Here is a 24,070-nt window from a genome sequence, read left to right on the forward strand (position 1 = left end):
TACTATGTAATATGTTGCGTGCCCTATTCTGTCTAAGAAGCCACATCATCTCACAGACGGATTTATTTCAAACACTCGACTGACGTTATGAAGTGAGTTTGGAGTAAAAATATGTTATTAAATGTGGTATTTTCACATGCTTTCAGATGGAGCAGCATTTACTTCACAGAGCCGTAGTTCACTGAGAAGCTATGCAAACAGCTGTCATTATCGTGAACGATTTCTTCGATTTCAGAATCGCGCAATAAAATCGTCTGCAATTTTTTTGCGTAACTTGTCAGTGAACTACGGCTGTGTGTAGTAAATTCTGCTCCATCTGAAAGCACGTGATGATGATTTTCTGCTGATTACAGAACCGGCTTTTTTAACAAAATGCGCATGACAATCGCATTCGATTAATTGTGCAGCCCTAGAAATTATTGTTTTCAAAAGGGGCATCCTACTCCAAATTTAATGACTCAAATGAGAAGGTTAAAAAGCCTTAGCATATAAAACCCAGAAGTTTACCCAACCTTGGTCGGAAACTGCATTACGCACACTGAGATCCATTTAGACATTTCCCCCAACGTGGGCCTCCTAGAAAAATTAATGAAGCGCCAGAAAGCAGTACTGATTAGATTCCGCGATTCAGCTGCGTGCATGAGCCTTTCATCGTGTTTACTCCTACTCACTTCCACCTAAACATGTGTAACTGTACTTTTTAATCAGCTAATACACAGCGGCAATGAAAGCTTCGGTGAGAGGTTTTGAAACTTCACAAACCACCCACATTCGTCCATGGTGAAAAGTAACGGTGGCCAAAAAATTGTGTCAAAGTAAAAATGCTACAAAAACATCCAGGAAGCTGTGTAAGTTTACAGTTGGCATGGTGCGCCTTTCTAACATTTTATGCTAACATATTCCCTTGCCGCATTTAATTTTATACATACAGAAACTCATAACATGGTTCAATGGGACTGTGATTCATTAAAGACACGCACACTACAATGAATACACCTGAATCTTGGTGTATAGAAGATTCAAAAGAAAATTTGTTTTGTTTTGGTCATCAAAAACAAAATGGCAACTCATATTTCTGAGCTTCAGCTTTCTCAACACAAAACTGATTTCTGCACAACTCTTCACCTGTGACCTGCATATATTTGCAAACCGTACAAGTCAAAATGAAACTGATCTCAGAACAGACAACACTGACTTCCTGGTAAATGTCACAGGCAGGGAAGCACAGAGGGAATCCCCATTTCCTTAGCATAGCTAACAACAGGCTAAGTTTAAATATAAGTACCCTTCACTCCACATACACTCACCATCTGAGGTACAAATTTACAGTGAACCACAGACTAATTTTAGCCAAGTCAACCATAACAGAGATGATTAAAAACTACTTTTTTCCAGAATATCCACTCTTCTAGAGTACTATATGAGGTGTAAATGGGATAGCATGCATTTCAATGAAGGTTAGGTGATTTGATTAACATTTGAAACTAGCTCAGAATTGTGATTCAGTGACAACAAATGAGTTGATGCACAATAACATTTCAATACAACAAAGAGGGGGGAGGGTTCTACAGGAAGCACATGATGTTTCTCCCAAATTACAGGCAATCGCAACTGCTAACGCCAGGCTGAATTTAAATATCCAGGTTAAGCAGAGATTTCATTCAGGTGCAGGTGACTCAGACAATTTCATTGAGAGGAAACGGTTACGGTAACAGAGAAACAGTTTGAAAACAGAGGGAGGGGGAAACACAGATCATCAATGCTCAGAATTTATTGTCATCCCCCACTCTCTCCTTTTAACAGTATAATGTGGGGTCATGACAGAGGGGGGAAAAAAAGAAAAATCAGAATTACATTTTTTTTTTTTAGGTATGAACTCATAGATCACAACTACTGAGAAATGACTTGGGCATTGTGAGGAAACTAGATTTTTAAGTTTGCTGCTGAAAACATGAGTGACCCTCATCTGTGGAGAATCATAATGCTAAGACGTAGTTATGCGGTTGATAAGGTTTTCTTTTATTTCACATATTGCCAAGTTACTAAGATATTCTAGGTGGTTGCTAGTGTGTTAATAGGAGACTTCAGTCAGATCAAAATCCCTTACCTTTAAGTCTGTGACTCTGTTCCCTCCTTCAATCGGTAAATACATCCCTGGAAAGTTCCTGTTATTTTTCTATGAAAGTAAATTGTAACATCAAGCTTTCTGTATGTGTAAAGATGTCACTCACTTACTCTCTACACACACACAGAGCCTTTGAATTGAGAACATTTATAGCTCCCGTCACCACGCATAAAGATAAGTGTTTTTATCGGAGTCAAATTAACTGAATGAACAATGTTTAAGGCTGTTTAAAGAAATTTCCAACAATGGCAGATGGTTTGGCACGGGGCAAAAATGTCGAATGTCAAAGAAAGAAAAAAAGAAAGCAAGAAAGCTACATTTTTAAGTCGCTAACAGTGAGGCCAACAAACAGGCAATTTTGCAATATGAGAATTGGCAGGAATTTCAAAGTTTCCTGCGGCATTCAGCTCAACAAAAATAAGATGCTGAAAATGGCACAGCATCAAAGTATCCCTCAATGCTTGTCAAATAAGGAACAGAACATGCTAAGAGGGAGAATTATTTTAACTGTAAAAATGAAGGCCTCTGGGCCAAAACACTGTGTTCTTGGATTGAGCACCTGTGCCTTAACCAATTTTTGTTCAAATTGAAATATTGACATACTGTACAATATATACAGAATACTGCCAACTATTTTACAGTGCTCAATTAATAATAAGCATTTCAAACAGCCTCATTGGGGTCACTTGAGCTTGTCCAGTTATCATCTCTAAAATATTATTTTTCATGATTCATCTAATAATGTGATAAAACTATGACCTAAAACTCACAGCTGACATTGTTTCTGATTACACATTAGAAATGGAAGGTTCAAGTCAAGTGCATTTGCATTGTGAGATAAAGAATTTTGGACAGTGCACTCTGGTTCTTTGCATACTTTGCATTGTATACATACTGTACACTGCAGACAAATGGTAGCATTTTTAACACAGCCCTTGCGCACAAGTGCCACGGCTTCTTCACACCCCCACCACCCCACCAGAGGTCCGCGAAAGACAGCAAGTGACCACAGACTTGGCAAGGCATCTATCTTCATAGCTCCACCTACCTCTCCCCCCCTCCAACATCCCAACAACAGCAGTATGCTGCTCGCATTCACAGCCATTCATTTGCTCACTCGCATGCTCTCTCTCACTGCTGTGTGAGTTAACAAATAACCAAGCTCATAACCCTTTAAAATACACTTGAACGAGATAAAGATGTTTGTAAATTCTATATAATAGAAATGAACGGTCATCCAACCACCAACTAGTCGATTAGTGAGGTCTAACTAGTCAACCTAGATTTTTTTTTCCTCAATATTTTATTAGTTTTGATATTTTTTGTGCTACCGTGCTGCAAAACCCTCTCGGAAAGTTGAATCTTTAAAATGCATCTCCTTTAAAGAAATGTCAATTTAAAAATATTTTTTTAAGTACCTCAAGCCCCCTTGGGCCTGTTCCCTTCTGTTGCATATCTAACCAGTTTTAAATCTTATATTAATGGCCCCTAAGAAACACATTCTTTCAGAGTCAAATGAAGCCCAAACCAGCCTAATTATACCAGTTGTAGTCGACTAGTCATTCAGACAACCCCCTGACAAGTCAGTTTTGAGAATGTCATTTTGCACATCCCTAGTAAACACACAGAGATCTGAAAAAGAAAAAAATATTACTTCCATGGTGTTGGACATGAGCTGATGTATCATTCTCCAGAAGTGTGGGTTTGGGTGGAGTGATGGGCCTGTCATCATGGCTGTTATCGCTTCAGGCTCTGTATTCTCCTTCCTCTATTTCTCTTTCTCTTGGTGAGATGCAACAAAGAAGCCCCCCGTGCCCCCTATGAGCAGGGGAGAGGTGTTAACAGCAGCCTGACAGGAAGAGAGCCTTCAGAAGCCATCTTAAATTCAGCTCTGACTACAGGCGGCAACTATCTGCATTTGTGCATGCAAATCATTCCTTTATAACATGGATCCTTATACTTGAATTCACACCAGCACTTCCGTAATACACATTCTTCCTGACATATTTTTTTCTTTTCCTCAGGAAATGGTTTATGGCACGGCTGTGCATCAGTGCTTCTGAATTTGTTTTGTTTTTTTGGAGGGACCTTGAATGGGTCTCTCAGTGCATGACCTTACAGTCCCATTAGGAGAAGGAGAAGAAAGAAAGAAAAAGAAAAAACTCATACCATTTTGGGTTTTCTGTTCAGGGAAATTAAAGAAAAACTGGTGTCATATTTTGTGGCTTTAATTATTGCGCATGCTAATGTTTCCTTTAAGAAAAATGGCAATTTATGCAGTCTACAGTGGTTGAAGCATGTGCTCCAATGCATTGAGCCACAGTGCTCATACAGGCAATGACATTTCAAATCCAGCTTGCAACATCTCCTGCTCCTGTTATCCTCTTGTCATTTTCTTTCCTATTCTCACTGTTCCTATAAAAAGTGTCAAAAGGCCAAAACATATTCTCAAAAACTCATTAAGCAAATAAAATACACTACAAGCACACATATCTAATTAAAAAGTTAAGAACAACTACCTAAATCCAGGTACTTTCCAACCCATTAATAAAATCTGTCCAGGGAATTGATTTTTTTGTCCTTACCAATGATGCCTGCAAACTGATAGCGTTCATTGACCATGATGTTAACCACGGTAGTTTCCATCATAACAGGTTCAGCTTTATGATACTAACTGGACGTTATCGTTAAGAACGCCAGCGTGACTGAAGCTCTCATGTTACAGGATGTCTCTACACAGTCATGCACAGATGACCTGACAGTTAAGCTGCCCCACCTGCCAATGCAGATACCACCGCAACAGTGAAGAAAAGCAGGGTGGGTTTGTGCACATCCTCTCTTATTTTAGCATTACAACTTCCTTTGTTGGAGAAGTCATTGGAAAACACCAAGAATTAGTGCAATCTGTCCAATCTTTCCCTGACAGACGAAAAACAAGCAGGCCCTGAAAGGGTGCCAGTCATCTCCCAGAAGAATCCATCAAGACAAAACCTCAAAACCCTCCACACTCTATTTTCATCTGCTATAGGCCTCAATTTAGCTATCGGTAAAAATACACTGAAGGAAGGCTATATGACTTTTCTTCAAAATAGACCTTCAGTGTGTCATCCTGACTGTAATGATCTGGTCTCCTGCCAAGAGAACAGCATATGAACACAGCACGAGCGGGAATCCACTTAAATCACAAACCCTAGTCAAACTTCACATCTGAGGAAAATGTTCAAAACAATACCTGGCAGGTATAGTTAAAATGTTATGTGTTATTCTAACATTTATAGTTAAAATATTATTGCTTATACTTGGGGTTGGAGACTTCTATCCCTTAAACCTAAGCATTAAACTTTAGTGCATAACTCATTTCGCACCATTAGTTCATTAGACATGAATGTTTCCTCAACTTGAGCTACTTGAGATGTGTGCTTTATGTGACCAGATGATATTTTGCCTGGAATAACTCAATAAATCCCATAAATTAAAGGAATTACAAAACCTAAAATTTCCTGTTATCCTCTTGTCATTTTCTTTCCTATTCTCACTGTTCCTATAAAAAGTGTCAAAAGGCCAAAACATATTCTCAAAAACTCATTAAGCAAATAAAATACACTACAAGCACACATATCTAATTAAAAAGTTAAGAACAACTACCTAAATCCAGGTACTTTCCAACCCATTAATAAAATCTGTCCAGGGAATTGATTTTTTTGTCCTTACCAATGATGCCTGCAAACTGATAGCGTTCATTGACCATGATGTTAACCACGGTAGTTTCCATCATAACAGGTTCAGCTTTATGATACTAACTGGACGTTATCGTTAAGAACGCCAGCGTGACTGAAGCTCTCATGTTACAGGATGTCTCTACACAGTCATGCACAGATGACCTGACAGTTAAGCTGCCCCACCTGCCAATGCAGATACCACCGCAACAGTGAAGAAAAGCAGGGTGGGTTTGTGCACATCCTCTCTTATTTTAGCATTACAACTTCCTTTGTTGGAGAAGTCATTGGAAAACACCAAGAATTAGTGCAATCTGTCCAATCTTTCCCTGACAGACGAAAAACAAGCAGGCCCTGAAAGGGTGCCAGTCATCTCCCAGAAGAATCCATCAAGACAAAACCTCAAAACCCTCCACACTCTATTTTCATCTGCTATAGGCCTCAATTTAGCTATCGGTAAAAATACACTGAAGGAAGGCTATATGACTTTTCTTCAAAATAGACCTTCAGTGTGTCATCCTGACTGTAATGATCTGGTCTCCTGCCAAGAGAACAGCATATGAACACAGCACGAGCGGGAATCCACTTAAATCACAAACCCTAGTCAAACTTCACATCTGAGGAAAATGTTCAAAACAATACCTGGCAGGTATAGTTAAAATGTTATGTGTTATTCTAACATTTATAGTTAAAATATTATTGCTTATACTTGGGGTTGGAGACTTCTATCCCTTAAACCTAAGCATTAAACTTTAGTGCATAACTCATTTCGCACCATTAGTTCATTAGACATGAATGTTTCCTCAACTTGAGCTACTTGAGATGTGTGCTTTATGTGACCAGATGATATTTTGCCTGGAATAACTCAATAAATCCCATAAATTAAAGGAATTACAAAACCTAAAATTAAAATTCTGTGATTATCCACTCACCTTGATGTCAACGCAAACCTGTATGACTTTCTTCTGTTATGGATCAAATATTTTGTTTTGTCTATACAGTGAAAGCCAATCGAGTCCAAACAGCACTATTGGCATATAGGTTTATAACGACATGAAGGTGAGCTAATGATGACAAAATGATAATTTTTTGAGTTGTTGAATTGAATTGAATAGAACTGAATTGAATTGGAGTTGAATTAAAGGAGGAGACAAAACAAAAGAGACACAGAGTGACCAAAAATAAAATTAAAAAAAAACTAACCAGTGTGTGGGGAACACCTACTCCTCTACATGCGTCCCTCTCTGCCTCCATTTCCCATATTGCAATATTGTGCCTGGCCAGGCCATTATTCGGCTAGCAAAGAAGAGCATTGATTGCAGGGCTCCATCTAAACTGCTTTGCTCCTGCATGGTAAACACCCACAAAAAGGTCAACTAGTTCAAAGGCAGCAGCCCACCACATTTCCAGGAACTGTGATAACGTCAACGCTCGGCACAAATTTGATTTGCGCTTTTCAGGCACTTCGTCAAGCATGAAAGATTGAGCCATTGTGACCATTGTGTCACCAAAGTGCCTGGTTGATTTACGGTCTTTCCCCATGAGAGGGGTTGACGGTTTGTGCACTGCACACGTTACACAACATCAAGGGGGCAACTCGCGAAAAAAAGAGACGCTGCAGACGTGAGCCAACCGCGTCATTCAGACTGAAAACAGGCAGAGAAAGATGACCAGTCATACAGAGACAACATCATTACATTACATCATATTACAGTGCATTAGCTGGACGAAGAGGACAATCTGGCAGGATAATACACAGCCAGAAAGAGTTTGAGTCTGAAAACTGATCCCAGATTTGGAAGGGGTGCTCCTCTACAGGATTTCAGCGCCACTGGTCTGTGGCTGACAAACCACTAGCGATTAGCTGGACTGCTATTAGCTGACCGCCTTTATTTTAAGGATTGTAAAAAGCATCTGTACAATAAAAATCAACCACAGCCAGGCAAGGTTTTTTTTTTTTGGCATGTTTCTTAAAATACACTCTGAGTGATGTTTGCATATGATTTTATACTAACAATTTAAAAGACATCCCTGCTGAAAAAAAAAAAAAACTAAAACCAGCCTAATATGGTTTGCTGGTCTTAACTGGTTTATTCTGGTTTTAATCTGATTGGCTCAGGTGTCCAAAACTCCTTAAAGATATGCCAACAAACCAGCTAAGCCCAAGTTGGTTTTTCAGCATGGACTAAGGAACGTAATAACGTCATTCAGACCACATTTATCAAAAAGTGATTTTGGATTTCTAAAAAGGCAATGAACAGATTACCCCTAAATTTATTTCAGATAATGGAGTAGCTTTCGGGTCCTTGATGGGCTTGATTCAACTGTCAGACCAACCGGTTTCTGACAAAAGCTCTAAAATCTGATTGGATAAGGTACAAATAGATTATGCAATAGCAAACATATGCAAATTACTAAGTGGAGAAAGTTTTATTTTGATGATGATTATTATTATTATTATATACATTATCCCCCCTTTATATTGTCATTACTATAGGAAAGCAATAAGCCATTCAAGGCCATTCATTACAAAGATTTTACCACAGTAAAGTGCTATGTGTGCCTAACAATACCCTTTAGCCTTGGTAAAATCACTGCTAATGCACAGCCCCTCATGGTTAATTGCTTTAATAAGCATTATTAGACACATACAAACAGGATTGGGAGTCAGTGCAGCAGAGCTGGATTTGTTAGTGCAGAGTCTGTCAAAGAATAATAAAGTCAGATATGGGAGTTCAACGCGTGTTCACTTTCTCAATCTTTCTTTGCAAGATGGAGGGGAGGTGACAGATTGGCGGCAGCTTGAGGATAGAAAGGGTTAACGGGGGCTCAGAAGGCAGGCAGAGAGTAAGGCGAACTGACAGTGAGATAAGATTACCAGTTACTCTGGTGTTGAAGGATGCAACCACAGCAGAAAGTGACAGTTGACAAGAGCAGAGCGGCCGGGTGACCACAGACAGGCACTGTGCAAGACCTGCTGTCTCTACACCGCACCAAAATAGAAACAGAGTAGCATGCAAAAAAATAAAAAATAAGAGCTCTCTTTGTCTGCATTCATCGGTCTTCGTGTAGTACAAGAATTGCGCACCAATGCAAAACATCGGATTAGTAGTTGGCATTAAATAAAGATTTTAGTTAAAAAATTACATATTAAAATTAATTTTTAAACAAAAAATATATGATAAATCATTTGAAATGGTGACTGGTGACTGTGAGCCGGTTTTGAACATGTACAGTGGGTACGGAAAGTATTCAGACCCCCTTAAATTTTTCACTCTTTGTTATATTGCAGCCATTTGCTAAAATCATTTAAGTTCATTTTTTTTCCTCATTAATGTACACACAGCACCCCATATTGACAGAAAAACACAGAATTGTTGACATTTTTGCAAATTTATTAAAAAAGAAAAACTGAAAAATGCTCAGTATTTAGTAGAAGCACCCATTTGATCTAATACAGCCATGAGTCTTTTTGGGAAAGATGCAACAAGTTATTCACACCTGGATTTGGGGATCCTCTGCCATTCCCTCTTGCAGATCCACTCCAGTTCTGTCAGGTTGGATGGTAAACGTTGGTGGAAAGCCATTTTTAGGTCTCTCCAGAGATGCTCAATTGGGTTTAAGTCAGGGATCTGGCTGGGCCATTCAAGAACAGTAACAGAGTTGTTGTGAAGCCACTCCTTCATTATTTTAGCTGTGTGCTTAGGGTCATTGTCTTGTTGGAAGGTAAACCTTAGTTCCAGTCTGAGGTCCTGAGCACTCTGGAGAAGGTTTTCGTCCAGGATATCCCTGTACTTGGCCGCATTCATCTTTCCCTCGATTGCAACCAGTCGTCCTGTCCCTGCAGCTGAAAAACACCCCCACAGCATGATGCTGCCACCACCATGCTTCACTGTTGGGACTGTATTGGACAGGTGCCTGGTTTTCTCCACACATACCGCTTAGAATTAAGGCCAAAAAGTTCTATCTTGGTCTCATCAGACCAGAGAATCTTATTTCTCACCATCTTGGAGTCCTTCAGGTGTTTTTTTAGCAAACTCCATGCGGGCTTTCATGTGTCTTGCACTGAGGAGAGGCTTCCGTCGGGCCACTCTGCCATAAAGCCCCGACTGGTGGAGGGCTGCAGTGATGGTTGACTTTCTACAACTTTCTCCCATCTCCCGACTGCATCTCTGGAGCTCAGCCACAGTGATCTTTGGGTTCTTCTTTACCTCTCTCACCAAGGCTCTTCTCCCCCGATAGCTCAGTTTGGCCGGACAGCCAGCTCTAGGAAGGGTTCTGGTCATCCCAAACGTCTTCCATTTAAGGATTATGGAGGCCACTGTGCTCTTAGGAACCTTAAGTGCAGCAGAAATTTTTTTGTAACCTTGGCCAGATCTGTGCCTTGCCACAATTCTGTCTCTGAGCTCTTCAGGCAATTCCTTTGACCTCATGATTCTCATTTGCTCTGACATGCACTGTGAGCTGTAAGGTCTTATATAGACAGGTGTGTGGCTTTCCTAATCAAGTCCAATCAGTATAATCAAACACAGCTGGACTCAAACGAAGGTGTAGAACCATCTCAAGGATGATCAGAACAAATGGACAGCACCTGAGTTAAATATATGAGTGTCACAGCAAAGGGTCTGAATACTTAAGACCATGTGATATTTCAGTTTTTCTTTTTTAATAAATCTGCAAAAATGTCAACAATTCTGTGTTTTTCTGTCAATATGGGGTGCTGTGTGTACATTAATGAGGAAAAAAAATTAACTTAAATGATTTTAGCAAATGGCTGCAATATAACAAAGAGTGAAAAATTTAAGGGGGTCTGAATACTTTCCGTACCCACTGTATGTGCCATTAAGGCATATTAAATTAATGGAAAAGCGTGAAACTATATTCTACACATTAGCCACTAATTATCACACAATGGAGCAAAAAATCCATACAGGTCTGAGAGAAAAATAGATCATAATGTGCAAGTCTCCCATTAAACACACACACACGCTACAGCCAACAAAGCATCCTCCGTTTTCCTCCTACCAAACCAGCTTTTTTTTTAGGCCGATTGGGCTGTGTGGGCCTCAGACAGGCAGCCGGGTGTTAGAAGCTCGCTCAGGGCATTTTTCGGATCAAACTAAACCCATTCTCACAAGTAGGTCACTGCCCAAATCGCAGCAATTAAGTAATGATTTTCACTTCATGGATTGCTGTTACTTTCTCACAGATGATTCTCTTCCCAGCCTGTCAGCGGGGAGGCACTGGAAAGGGCAGCGCAAGAAAACGTAAAAAAGAAAAGAACAATAAAAGGATTTAAAAGAAAAAAAAAATGGTGAGCAGGAAAGTAGGCTAGTAGAGCAATCAGGGTATGTGAAAAATGATTACGTGCGATATGAAAGAAAGATTCCTGACAGGTGGGAGGAAAAAAAGCACCAAATGAATTCAACGCACTCTTGTATTCTGTGAATATGATTCATGGTGTGGAGGGGGAGATTTCACATTAGTTGGATTTCATCAAAATGCAAAAACAAAACTGCAAAAAGGTGAATAACTGAGCATTTACATTCCTCGTTTCAATTATAACACATATAGGCTAGCTGCGGACTTGAAAATTTCAAGGGTAAAAACGGGTGATTTCCCACATCTGTGTATGAATGAGGCGGCATAAAAACAGAAGTCGTTCTTTTTCTCCTCGCCTGTTACTGAGACTTTCCACAGGAAGAAGCCAGCGGAGAATCTCTGGCCCTCAACAGGCACTAAATAAGAGACTATGACTAATTTGACTCTTCAGCAAAATAGTCGCAAGAAATTGTGACACCATTCGTTCCAGCTAAATTACAGTAGTTGAAATGAACGGCTGACTAAATCTGTAAATTCTACCTTGTGTGTGTACATTAAAACACGCTTACTGGAAACATGATGCTGCCACTCAATATTACTGCATTTACCATGTCAGGAGTGACATTCTATAATATGCGTTTGCTCATAAATCTGTCAACACATCTGCGAGCCAACTTCACCTCGGCTCCTGCCAGTCCGCCTGAATTTAATTGTTTTAAGATTTTTTATGGGGTTAACTTTCCTACAGGTAATGTTTTGGTTTGAGGATCATCTAATACAACCAATTTGACTTTTGGCACCATATGCACAATAATTCTTTTTATAATCTTCAAGACATTTAAAACAAACAAAGCTATTATATTTGCCAAATACATACCTTGAATATAACAATTTGCATTGGATAAAAGCCTCTTATAAACACATACAAGCAAATTAGACTACTTTAGCCCGCAAATGAACCAACAAAAAGTTTGAAACAAACTTTGAAATATTTTCTTTTGTGTTTCACAGAAGAACAAAAGTCATGCGTGTTTGGAATGACATGCTCAGAATTTTCATATTTGGGTGAACTATCCCTTTAAGTGTGGCGTTTAGACCCCCACAACTCCTGTTGTTCGTATCCTGATTGAAGCAGCTATAGAAGCAGCTACGGCCTTCAAACTCAAAGTTGCAGAAACCGACAAGTGCATGCAAATCCAATGAGAGCAAGGCTGATTCAAGTGGCACTCTCAGAGACCAGTAGAGCAGCCGAGAGATGATAAAAACGAGAAGCCAGGAAGAGCAAATGCGCTTGCAGCTCATGTCTGCCAGCAGACAAAACTAACAGACGCAGCCATTAACCACGAGTCTGGACTAAAGCATCACTTATCAGCAGCAGAATCAATATCAGCCCAGCCTTGCTGTTGAGGTCTGCATAAAAACAGACGGCATTATGCACACTAGCATTTAGCATTTACATGCACGTGTGCATTTGTGTGCGAATGGGCCCCATTAAAACGAACCTTAGTCAGCCTGGTCAGTTGAGCTCCTGGGCTTTTCTGGCAATGAGTGTTTTGCTTCATTCACATGTTGCACGAAAAAAAAAAACACTTGTGGATTTGTTGAAAATATCTGATTCATGAGTGAGCAGTTAAGAAGCTTGTTCTGTCTCCTCCGAAGCAGCCAGAGCTCATTATGAGCTCTCAGCATCTGCCGAGCACCACTATTTTCAGACACTCAAGTGGCGATTGAAAAAAAAAAGAAAAAAAAAAGGCAGAGAGACGCTGTGTTCTGGCACCGCGTGGTTACTATGGAAACATAGTGGCTAGGCCCCTCTGATGGCATAGTGCATGTGTGATCAATGTTCTTTTTTTGCCAAGACACTGTTTTTGTCACTATGGAGACGTTAAATTATACGGTTACACTTTATTTCGATAGTCCACTTTAGACATTCTATTAACTATACGTAACTTTGTAACTACATGTCAACTACATGTCAACTAATTCTCATTAATTTGCAACTAGATGTCTACTAACTCTCAGAGTAGACTGTTAGGGTAGGTTTAGGGTTAGTAGAATAAGTTGACAAAGAAAGTGTTAGAAGATATTAAGCAGACAGTCTACTAATACTCTACTAACTGCTAGTTGACATGTAGTTGCAAAGTTACTTACTGTTAATAGAATGTCTAAAGTGGACTATCGAAATAAAGTGTTACCAATTATACTTTCAATTGTATTTACTTCTAAAGTGATTGTTCAGCGTTAATTAATTTGAAACCTCTGTCGTGAATTAACAGTAGCACATTTAGAAAAGCTCATTTCCAACCTGACAATAAATGTGAGAATTGGGAAAGTTGCTCATAAATGCTATAATGTTGTATACGACCGTGTGCCAAGATGACTGGAACTGAAGACTTTGATGAGCTTATTGTGGTGTAAAAAGTGATTTAAATTCAGATCACTTTACAGAGCTAACAGCACCATTAGTCACCATGTCTTAAACTCTATCTGGAACTGGATTTAATGATATTATCTGGATCCTGTCAGATTTGTCCTTGACTGTCAAAAGGTTTTGTGGGTTAAACAAGAGACTGTCATTTAATCCATGGACAGGTTTGCCTTTCAGTGACTAAAACGGAGTTAGACACCGGAGATCCTTGCCATGAGGGTCAGCTTATGCTTAAAAACAATGTAGGTGCTACCATGCCTCTTGAAATAAAACAGGAAAATGGTGATTATGTCTTTCTTTGAAATGTCCACTATGTTCATTCAAAAGGAACATGCAATTGTGCTATTCCAAAAATTTGCTAGCAAAATGGGATACAATGTCTTTTTCCAAAGACCCATTATATGGACCGCTGAAAGTAATTTTATGAAAAAAAACAAACACACACATACACGGATTTATAAATGAAAGAAGCACACAAATAGCAAATTGAGATCCATGACATCTTTTAAATTGCCATTTAAAAAAAAAAGAAAGAAAGAAAGAAAGAAAACTTTACAAACGCCAAATACGTAATTAGCCATTTGTACACTTAAGGTACTACTTAAGGCTATTTTCAATAGCCATACCCACAATTTCTCAGACAATTTATTTTTCGTACAAAAAGCGTATCATTTCTATTGAAACTTTGTGTTACTAGCATGCATCAAAACTTGCAGTTAGTGTAAACAAGATGCTATGTGTTGCTATTTACACTTGGGTGCAAATAGTATCTACACTATTTAGAATGCACACAGTGTAAATAGTTGTTTCCACTGTACTGTTGTCTTCACAAGGCACTCGGCCGAACACCACCTCAAATGTACAGATCTGATAGCCCTTGGTCTAAAATCGTAGCACTGTGCAAGATAAAGCACACTTGCTGTCAAGGCAAGTCAAACACTGCACGACTGTATGTCTTGCTAGGGTCCTCGACACTAAACAAAATGACTAACCCCAGTGCCAGGCCTATGAGAGGCCCCACTGGCCCCTCCTCAAGCAGCTGAACTTGCACAAAAGCAGCCACATGGCTCCCAGTGGCACGCATCTCACCGGCTAATGAGAGATGCAGCACAGAATTACAAATGTTCTGGCAGGAGGGTAAGCGTACCCAAAGACACTTACATTACATCGCTCTAAGGGGGAGGTCTTCCATCTAAAAGCGCTCTCACTCGCTTTCGCTCACACACACGAAAACCACAGAGGCTGATTTTTAAAAGCCTGAAATGATTACGGTATAAGCCACTTCCTCATTACAGTAAATGTTTTCAATATGGCTGCTTTCACAACATACTGTCGATTCTAGTCTGCACCTGATCAGCGTATTCAGAACATATCGGATAATATACTGCAATTCCAAAGACAAATGGCACAATGATTCATAAAAGCAGAAAGAGGAAAAGACAAAAACACCTCCAGAGAACAGAACGGTCTGTCAGCGTCACGGAGGGGAACACAGTTGTGAAAGGGAAGTACCGCTGCCAGGGGTTCTGGCTGTTGCTGCCACGTCTTTACCACATGTCAACATTCACGACAACATCAGTGAGGTTACCCTTCCTTGAGCCAAGTGCAAGCAAGACAAAACACAAAGGAACTGAGAAAGCGTGTCTGAAAATACAACTTGAAAGGGGCACAAATCATTGTACGTCCTTGATGTACCAATTCTGGAATTACCCAGGAATTGGGATGTAATAAAAATGACCAATACTAAAGAATACTATGAGGAAATCACTATTACAATTTATTCTATGCGTTAGATAGTTCAAGAGATAGAGTCATCAACTTCAACACTTCTGGTATACCTTTGGTCAGACAGAAAAATGGTCGCCAAAATCATATAGTGAAGCCAGCTTAACTTCTGCTTTACAGAAATATCTAGTTCTACCCCCCTCTTGAGGTCCAGATCTAGACCAAGACCTAACCCTGAAATCTAGACCCAGTCCAAATTTAGTGGTTTATTGCAGTGTTAAAAAGACACTTTGTACAGCAGCCATATAGGCAACTGTAGTTCTTACAACAAATTTTCTATAATAGTGAAGATTTTAGTAGATGTTGTAATTCTAGCAAATGTTATATAATTGTGCTGACCTGTGGTGTAGGTCATTATTATCTTTATGGTGTGGTCACATTTAATGTTGTACAACAGACTTTTGTAGGCAAAATTTTGTCATTTCAATAGGAATCCACACTAAGGACCTAAGATTTCCCCATGCAAATTTCGCAATGGGTTCAATTTGGAAACTGAAAATAGATCTACAATCTACTTAGGCTTACGATGCTTTTGGGAAACGCAGCCCAGGCTAACTGACTCATAACACGTACAATAGCTCACAACCTTCCGAGTGTCCAAACTCGCACAGTGTTCGCCCGCCTTAAAGTAGCTGGAAACTGACAGCGGCCTTTTATGAGACCTTAAAGGGTTAGTTCACACAAAAATGAAAATTAGTCCATGAATTACTCACCCTCAAGGCATGCTAAGTATATATGACTTTCTTCTTTCAGACGAATCCAGTTGGAGTTATATAAAAAATTGTCTTTGATCTTCCAAGCTGTTTAATGGCAGTCAGCAGGTGTTGCAGTTCATCAGTCCAAAAGAAGTGAAATAAAGTGCATCCATCCATAATAAAAAGTGCCTCACACGGCTCCGGGGGGTGAACAAAGGCCTCCCGTAGCGAATCGATGCGTTTTTGTAAGAAAAATAACTATATTTAAAACGTAATAATCAATTTAATATAGCTTGCTCTCACTGTTGTACACGGAAGCAGCTCCGGGCGGATGACATAGGACGTCGGCCTTGTGCATACACCGCCCAGAAGTGACGAACGTGGAAGCGCAGCGGAGAGATCAATACAAAAAAACAGTCACGAATTAGATGTACAACGAGGATTTGTAAAGAAGAATGTCGGAGGATTTCGATATAAGCCAAGAGGAGACTGGTTTTCCTTTGCTAAAGTAAGGAAACATTGCTTCCTTTGATCTTGTAAACAAACGTTGGTTTTCACGCTTTATTTCACTTCTTTTGGACTGATGAACTGCAACACCCGCTGACTGTCATTAAACAGCTTGGAAGATCAAAGTCAATTTTTTTAAATAACTCCGATTGGATTCATCTGAAAGAAGGAAGTCATATACGCCTAGGATGGCTTGAGGGTGAGTAAATAATGGGCTAATTTTCATTTTTGGGTGAACTATCCCTTTAAGCCAAGATCCAGAAGTAGACCAACACTTCACATTTTTGACCTAAAACAATACTGCAATTCAGGAGATGTAGACCAAAAGCCACATTTATGTGGTCGTTAAGAGTTGTGCTGCTGATACAGCCTTCTATCAACGTCTAAGCCCTGTCCAGTGCATGATTTACATCACCCACCACAACTCACTCACCACATTGCACGAGAGAGACTCCATCTGATACTCTGCCCTCTTATCTCATCATAATACAAAGTACAGGACAGAGGAATGAAAAACATTCTTTCTGAGCGCAACACTTACCACTTATCAAAGCACTGCTGCACCTGCTTTTATGTCAGCAGAGCAAATTCCTTGCATTACGTGGGCACATTCGCATATGTAACCGCCCATGTTTGCTGATGTGGGCGTGCATCCTGTGTAGTCACACATTGACCAAGGAGCTCGGCACTTGTGAAGGCTGGATCACATATGACTGTAAAGGTCGATAAGCAAAAGATCACATTGCATAATGCACCAAGCCAGAGACACAACAGCCATAAAGGAGAATGGCAACACTTATGCGTTACTGCACCAGGCCAGATTCTCGTAAATGGTGTCGTGAGGTGAAGCATCGTATCTTGGCAGAGGACTATGGCAAGCTGCTTTGAAAAAATTTCCTTGTGAAAATTCAAAGGATAAATATAAATTAATAAGCGGCCACTCATGCCAGCTTTGCCGAAGTGTCCTGGCATTTTACATCAAGAGATTTGCACAGTCGCTGCTAAAATCCAGTTTGTAAAACGGTTTGTAAACGACCCACATCTGTCAACAATGTGAACAAAATGTGACCCTGAAAGACCTGCACATACACATTTACGCAAATAAATGCGCATTAATGTGCATTATAATTACAATAAAAAAAAATATATCAAGTAATCACACAGCTAATTAACCTTATACTGCTGATATTAAAGATAGGTAGGTGTTTTGTTCATTCTCTCCCCTAGTATCAATCAAATACATTATTGCTTTCCTCTGACGTTTCTGATATCCTTTGCAACTAACTTGTTTAAATAAATCACTTGCGTGCTTATTATATCTATCAGAAAAAAAAGGCATGTTTTCATTATAGCAGCATTTATATTATTCTTATCTACTGTTTCTATGATGAAGTCAGTCAAGTCAACTTTATAGTGCTTCATACAATACAGATCACAGTATTAAACAGGAAAATAAAAGAATGAGTTACGCAAACTCTATATTCAGATTCTGTCAAATTTACTCCAAGTACATCCAATCCACAGATCATTTTGGGATATTAAGTGTGTTGAATCTAGAACAGACTAGTTCGTGACCCTTTACTAACAAACTCACAAAATTAACTCGGCCCTTTTATAACAGCTGGCCTCCTGTGGTATGATCCATGAATTTTGCCATGTCACATGGGGGAGAAGAAAACCCATTTGCATTAAAACACAGGGTTAAATGAAGCGCAGTGGCGTTAGCGGCAGGCGCTGAAACACAAACATACAATCTCTCACACGCACACACACAGAGCCTCGCAGCTTTCTCCTCTCAAATGGAAGAGGTGCCCACATTTACATTGCAAAGCTGGAGGACTCGGAGCGGGGGAAGGGGTCAAAGGGAGGGCTCGGTGAGCCTTGGCCCTGCTCTCTATTTTTGTTTCCAGCTTTTTTGTGCGCCACACACTGCAGTGGATTTTTCAACTAGGCACTCATCAGTTGTACGCCTGATGAAACAAACACTGACAGCTTCTTTACATTTGTAAAGGCCCCTACAGCAGCTGTGCCTATCTCACCACACGTCTATGAGAGAGAGAGAGAGAGGCAGAGAGAGAGAGGGAGAGAATAGCCATGGGTAACCCCCCATTCCCCTCGCACCATGTGCCATGTTCACTTCAACAGAACAAGAACACAAACGCGAGCTCCGGTTGCATTCATTAGCCAAAGTCCGAAATCAAAACCAGCGTAGCTCTTCGCTCTAAAAATAATTATACAGAGAAGTTGCTTCAGAGAGTGTCAGGACGGCCTTGTTGAGAGAAGCCATTAAAGGAGCTCGTCTGAAAGCAGAAGTGTCTACTTGCCCCCCTTCTGCTTTTCACAAACGTCTATCAATCAGGGACGGTCTAATTGCATTTCCTTGTTTGCTTTTATTAACATCTATTATCATATTTTTTTTTCTCCCGCTCTCGTTTTCCACTAAATGAATTTTAATAATTTTCACAGCACATGTGAAGGAAAATGGAGTAGTAAAAAAAAAAATCCCTTGCACTCATGTTCCAGGGGATATGGTTAAGCCAAGCATGTATAATTGTCTTACGCTAATTAAGGGGAGGCTGAATCCAAGGGGCCAAGAGTTGTGCAGGCCCCCGGGGATAGATCCTTCAGGTTGTTTTTGTTGTTTGCCTGACCAGATTTTAGCACAGCTGGCAGCACTGCACAGATGTGACAGTAACAGCCATGTTCTGAACGGTTTAGGTCCATTCCACACGAACTACACAGAGGACCACGACCCTGACCATACTGACATGTGGTCAGTACGAGATGCAGCAGATCCCTTTCAGACATGTAACCATACACAGATCAAAAGAACACTAAATAGATCAAATGTTATTCTATTACCCATAACCACATTAAAAAAATGGGGAAAAATACCTAAATACATATAGTGTTCATATACTTTTTGATGAATTTACATTTACTACAAATCACTATTAATTACATAGATACGGTTTAAAATAATCTCAAACTATAGAACAAGTCATAAACATTAAACAGAGCATAAGCAGAAATATTTTTTATTACTTAATATTTTATTCACTCCCAAGACATTTCTAGGTCTCAATGGCATTGGGCTTCCTGTATATAGCCTACATTTTATTTTCTTATTATTCAAAACAAATAATATTGGTGATAAACCAGAGAACCAATGTATGATAATGTGCTTTGCTCTAATGCATCCAAAGCTTATCCTGACAACCTTTTGACAAGTTATTTTAGGAAAGCGTTTTAAACCTATAGTAGTACAATGGTTTTAACTGAATCATTCTTCTAAAGTCACCACGTGGTGTGATAGACTACTTTTGTCAACACTTTCATTTTGAAAAGTGTTGTCAATGAACAAAAGTAATTGCATCACACTTTGTGGGCTGCGTTAACAATATGAGACAGCTTCAGTTGAACAAAAGCACGCAACGATAGACAATTCCCATCACATTTATGGAAAGCGATAAGATGTCATGAGCATTGCCGATAAAGTGCTTGGAAACTGCCCCCGTGGTGCGTCATCATAACCTAAACCCTCGCAATATCTGTTTCACTCCTTTTAACCTGTTGCTGATGGCCTAAAAAAGTATCAGTAAGACATACATTTAAAGCGGAAAGATAATTCCCAGGTAGCACAATGTTGTTCTTCGGTGGGGAGGAAAGTTAAGTATGAGGTCACGTGACAAACAAAATTGGTTGCAGGAGCTAACCCTTTCACGCTCCGGCGGGAATTTATTTCTCGGTACTGGCTTGGTTTGAGAGGAAAATAAAGTAAAGACATGAGCAATGAAGGATATAACAACAGTCTCGCAAACTACGACAAAAGAAACTCCTCCTCAACTACAGGTAAAGCGTCTGGAAAACCGGGGTTAAGAGTCAGGCAGTTCTTCGAGGGTTAACTCATACGAGGTTTGGTCGGCTGTCTCTGAGGAGACTCGGGCTTTTGTTATGGTAGTCTTGCTTAATTCCGCTCCTGAGACTAAATCACCAGCCAGAAAGTTCAAGCCCTATGAAGTCCCGGTTCTCCAATTATACTACGACAAATTCGCCGGTTCACTAACCCATCGTACTGGAGAGATGGTAAAATGGTCGCTTTGCTTTAAACGCGAACCTCTGCAATGCGACTGGATATATTCCACTATAAACGACATCCCATGCGCTTAATCTAATCAGTTGTGTAATATTACAGTTGGGTAATATTAATATTTAATCATCTTAAACAATAAAACGTGCAGAAACTCTCCGAGAATAAAGCAAGCAAAACAGAGTTTCAGGCACAGTAATACCCACAATGCTGGCTGTTGTACAAACTAGTGTTTTCGAGTCGAGCATTCTGCTTAAATTGTAAAGACTGAAGACAATTCACTCTTCACTCTGAATCTTAAATAAATTAACTTTACATCTGCCACCAATTTGTTGTCTTCACAGTCGTCAAGGGCAGAGGAAATGCTTTCCTTACCCAGTTTGAAAACATTAAAGAGCCCATTGCTTACACTTGGAGAACGAGTTACATCCGAGATAAACAAATCAAAGATGCCAGGGGAGTTGGGATAGTTGCTTTTATACCCCGTATTCCTGCAGAATTCAGTTCGGGAAACAAATCCCGGAATAAAGCGGGCGATATGGTTGTCCTCGCGGCTTTGAGACGGAAAGCAATGAAGAGCAAACAAAGCCATTCTGATTTACAATGATGTTTTAACGCTGGAGTTTGTTTGGTACTAACAAACCTAAAACAAAACGCGCCCAGGTTTACAGATGAGTTCTGTAAGCTAACATCTGTCGTGCAAAGCATATACATTCCCAATGAGGATACCAGGGCAAAAGCGAGGAGCATCGACGTCTGTGCGACTACAGAGAAAATCCTTTGGATATTTAAGTGTTTTGCACGCAGTGCGGTGCATTTACGCCTTGCTTTCAAATCCAGACTAAACACAACAAGAGCCATCCGTGATCAAAGTTTACGCATTTAACATCGACACAAGCGCGAGACCATCGAACAAACTTAGGGTCAGCCGCATACAAACGATCGCTACTTACGTATTTTTTCTGAATGATATTCCTCTTAGGTCTTTCCTTGCTCATTCTGCAATCCAAAAAGATTTATTGTTAAGGAGAGAATCGCCACATGAATTTTCTTACTGCTTCTCTTCTTTTTCCCGGAGCAATGCGATTTAAATCCCCTGTAGTTTGCTTGGCTGTGTAGAATTCCCTATTCGATCGCTGATGATTCCTGGTAGAATCGTGGAATTACCGATAATCCCAAAATCAGGGATCCATCGCCAAGGGTAAAGGGCAAAATAAACAATCACATCGGCATACCATAGTTAAAACCATTCGCCACAATAACTTCCATCAGTGATGTTCATCCCGGCTCTTTAAAACATGTAGGTTTATTCAAGTGAGGATGTAAATGTTCGGTGGTGAGTTACATCTTGTTTTGAAAAGGCTTATCAGAGGATCGGATGAAATAAATAAAATTGTAAAAAAGGAGAAGTGTTCGTGGTCCGTTTTGGCTGGAGCTAGCAGACGGTGAGTGTACTCTCCAGCAGCACCACGGGCTCATCTGATTCTGAACACAAGGCGAAGCTTCTTTCTTTAAGCAGCCTATCACACCCGACAGCACGCTCAGCGGCAGGGTTGCCAGGTTTTCGCAACAAAACCCGCGCAATTGCTACTCAAAACTGGCCCAATCGCGTTTCGAGGGGGGGTTCCCCGGTAAAAATCGCATTCCGGGGGTAAAATATCACCTTATTGGGGTCGCTTCAACCCGCGGACACGAAAAACAACCCACGGCAACAGTGTTAAAGTAGCCCAATTCCGCGGACTTGGCAACACTGCTCAGCGGTAACACGGGACACGGTCTGTTTCTTTCCTCCACGGTAGGCCTGTTTTCATATTTAAACAGTTTTGGCTAATTGTTACAAAACATTTTACAATTTATAATTGAGTGACATTTACCTAACACAGTACTGTATAATGTTACTAGTTAAATTCCCTAAACTAGTAGATTATTTTCAACTGTAGTGTACAACACTAAATTAAACACTAAATAACATTAACATCTTTCCCAAACAGTTGCTCATTAATTAGTTGATAGTTTTGACTATATTCCCTGATTTTGTATATATACTTTTATATAGCCTATAGCCTATCTTGGTTTCTTGGTTGAATGTTTTTCAGTAGAACTCTTAGAAGGGCCAACATTTAACATAATGCCAAAGCAAACACGGCAAGATAGAGGATGTTGGCATGCACACATTTTAAAGGCTCAGTTACTTGTTCTCTGCCGTATTTGTGTGTACTTTGAACAACTAATACCAGACTTTGTTAGGCGATTATAAAATCATTCTTTACCATGGTTGATTTTGCATTATTTCCAAAGGTAATTCTGTGACTACTTTGAGCCAGTGTTATTTTAGTATCATTGAGATACTATTATAGTTTTTATTAATATTTTGAATCAGTTATTATTCTAATATATCCTTTTTTAATTTTAATTTTAGTTACATTTTAGTGATTTTGTTGTCTTTATCATTTTTAGTAGTTTTAGTTATTTTAGTACATCAAGTTAAACTAAATTAAAATGAGGAATGTTACCTTTGCAACTAGCTGAAATAAAACTTTTTTTGTATTTTATTTCATTTCAGTTGATGTTTATTTTATGTAAGTAATGGAAATATTTTTATACTTTGTTTAAATTTAGCTTTAATTAACTATAATAACCCTTCTTGGAGCCTGTCTAAAGAGCATCGGTGGGCACACGATCTGAGGGGTTCTTATTCGCAGACTGAAAAAATGCAAAAACTGTGAAGCTGAGTGTTCGTGTGCATTAGACGTAAGGTTTATTACACTAACACACTTCTGGTAATTGGACAAAAGTGAAATTAATCTCTAGAAATGAATCATAATCAGATCTTGAATCAATGACAGGAATCGGAGAGGACTGCGTAAGTAATTCACAAAAACAAGTTTATCGCACCAAACAGAATATTCACATTTTTTGTCATCATGGGTGATAGTGGAATAACCCTTGCATGGGAACAAAATCATGACAGATGAAGATAAACCTGGCATTTATTTATAAAGATGTACCATTTAGCATCTGTGTGTGCATAATCCAAGATCTTAGCCTACAACTCAACTCTATTCAGAGCTGCTTTCCAATTTAAGGTTATGATAATGTCTAAATGTGTTTATATTATAAAGAAAGTATATTTGATATAAATTTATTTATTTAGGTAGGTGCATGCATATGACTTCAGTTTGTGATATCACAGGCCTGAGAGTTTGTGTTTAACCGGTAGTAGTAATAAAGCAGTTTAGCAATCATGAGATGTCATTTTTAATTATTACTTGTAAAAGGTGTCAATGTTGTCTTAACGTGTTGTGCATCGAACATGTCTGTGTTGGTGTAGCTTTATCGCCCATATGCTAGTAATATGAGAAATGTACAAATGGTGATCAACATGGGCGACATTTGACTCCG

The 24,070-nt window shown here is 39.5% G+C and overlaps 1 protein-coding gene across 1 annotated transcript in view; it reads right to left on the minus strand.

Moving 5' to 3' along the window:
- The window catches only part of LOC107731546 (protein Jumonji-like), a 116,438-nt gene extending 94,303 nt beyond the window's left edge, over positions 1 to 22,135 (minus strand). The window contains exon 1 of the mRNA XM_016542662.1: positions 21,622 to 22,135. Within this exon, the coding sequence (XP_016398148.1) occupies positions 21,622 to 21,666 (45 nt within the window). The 5' untranslated portion in view covers positions 21,667 to 22,135. The remainder of the gene's footprint in view (positions 1 to 21,621) is intronic.
- Positions 22,136 to 24,070: the final 1,935 nt, after the last annotated feature.

Source organism: Sinocyclocheilus rhinocerous, unplaced genomic scaffold (genome assembly GCF_001515625.1).
Source record: "Sinocyclocheilus rhinocerous isolate Xijiao unplaced genomic scaffold, SAMN03320098_v1.1 scaffold429, whole genome shotgun sequence".
Classification (NCBI taxonomy): domain Eukaryota; kingdom Metazoa; phylum Chordata; class Actinopteri; order Cypriniformes; family Cyprinidae; genus Sinocyclocheilus; species Sinocyclocheilus rhinocerous.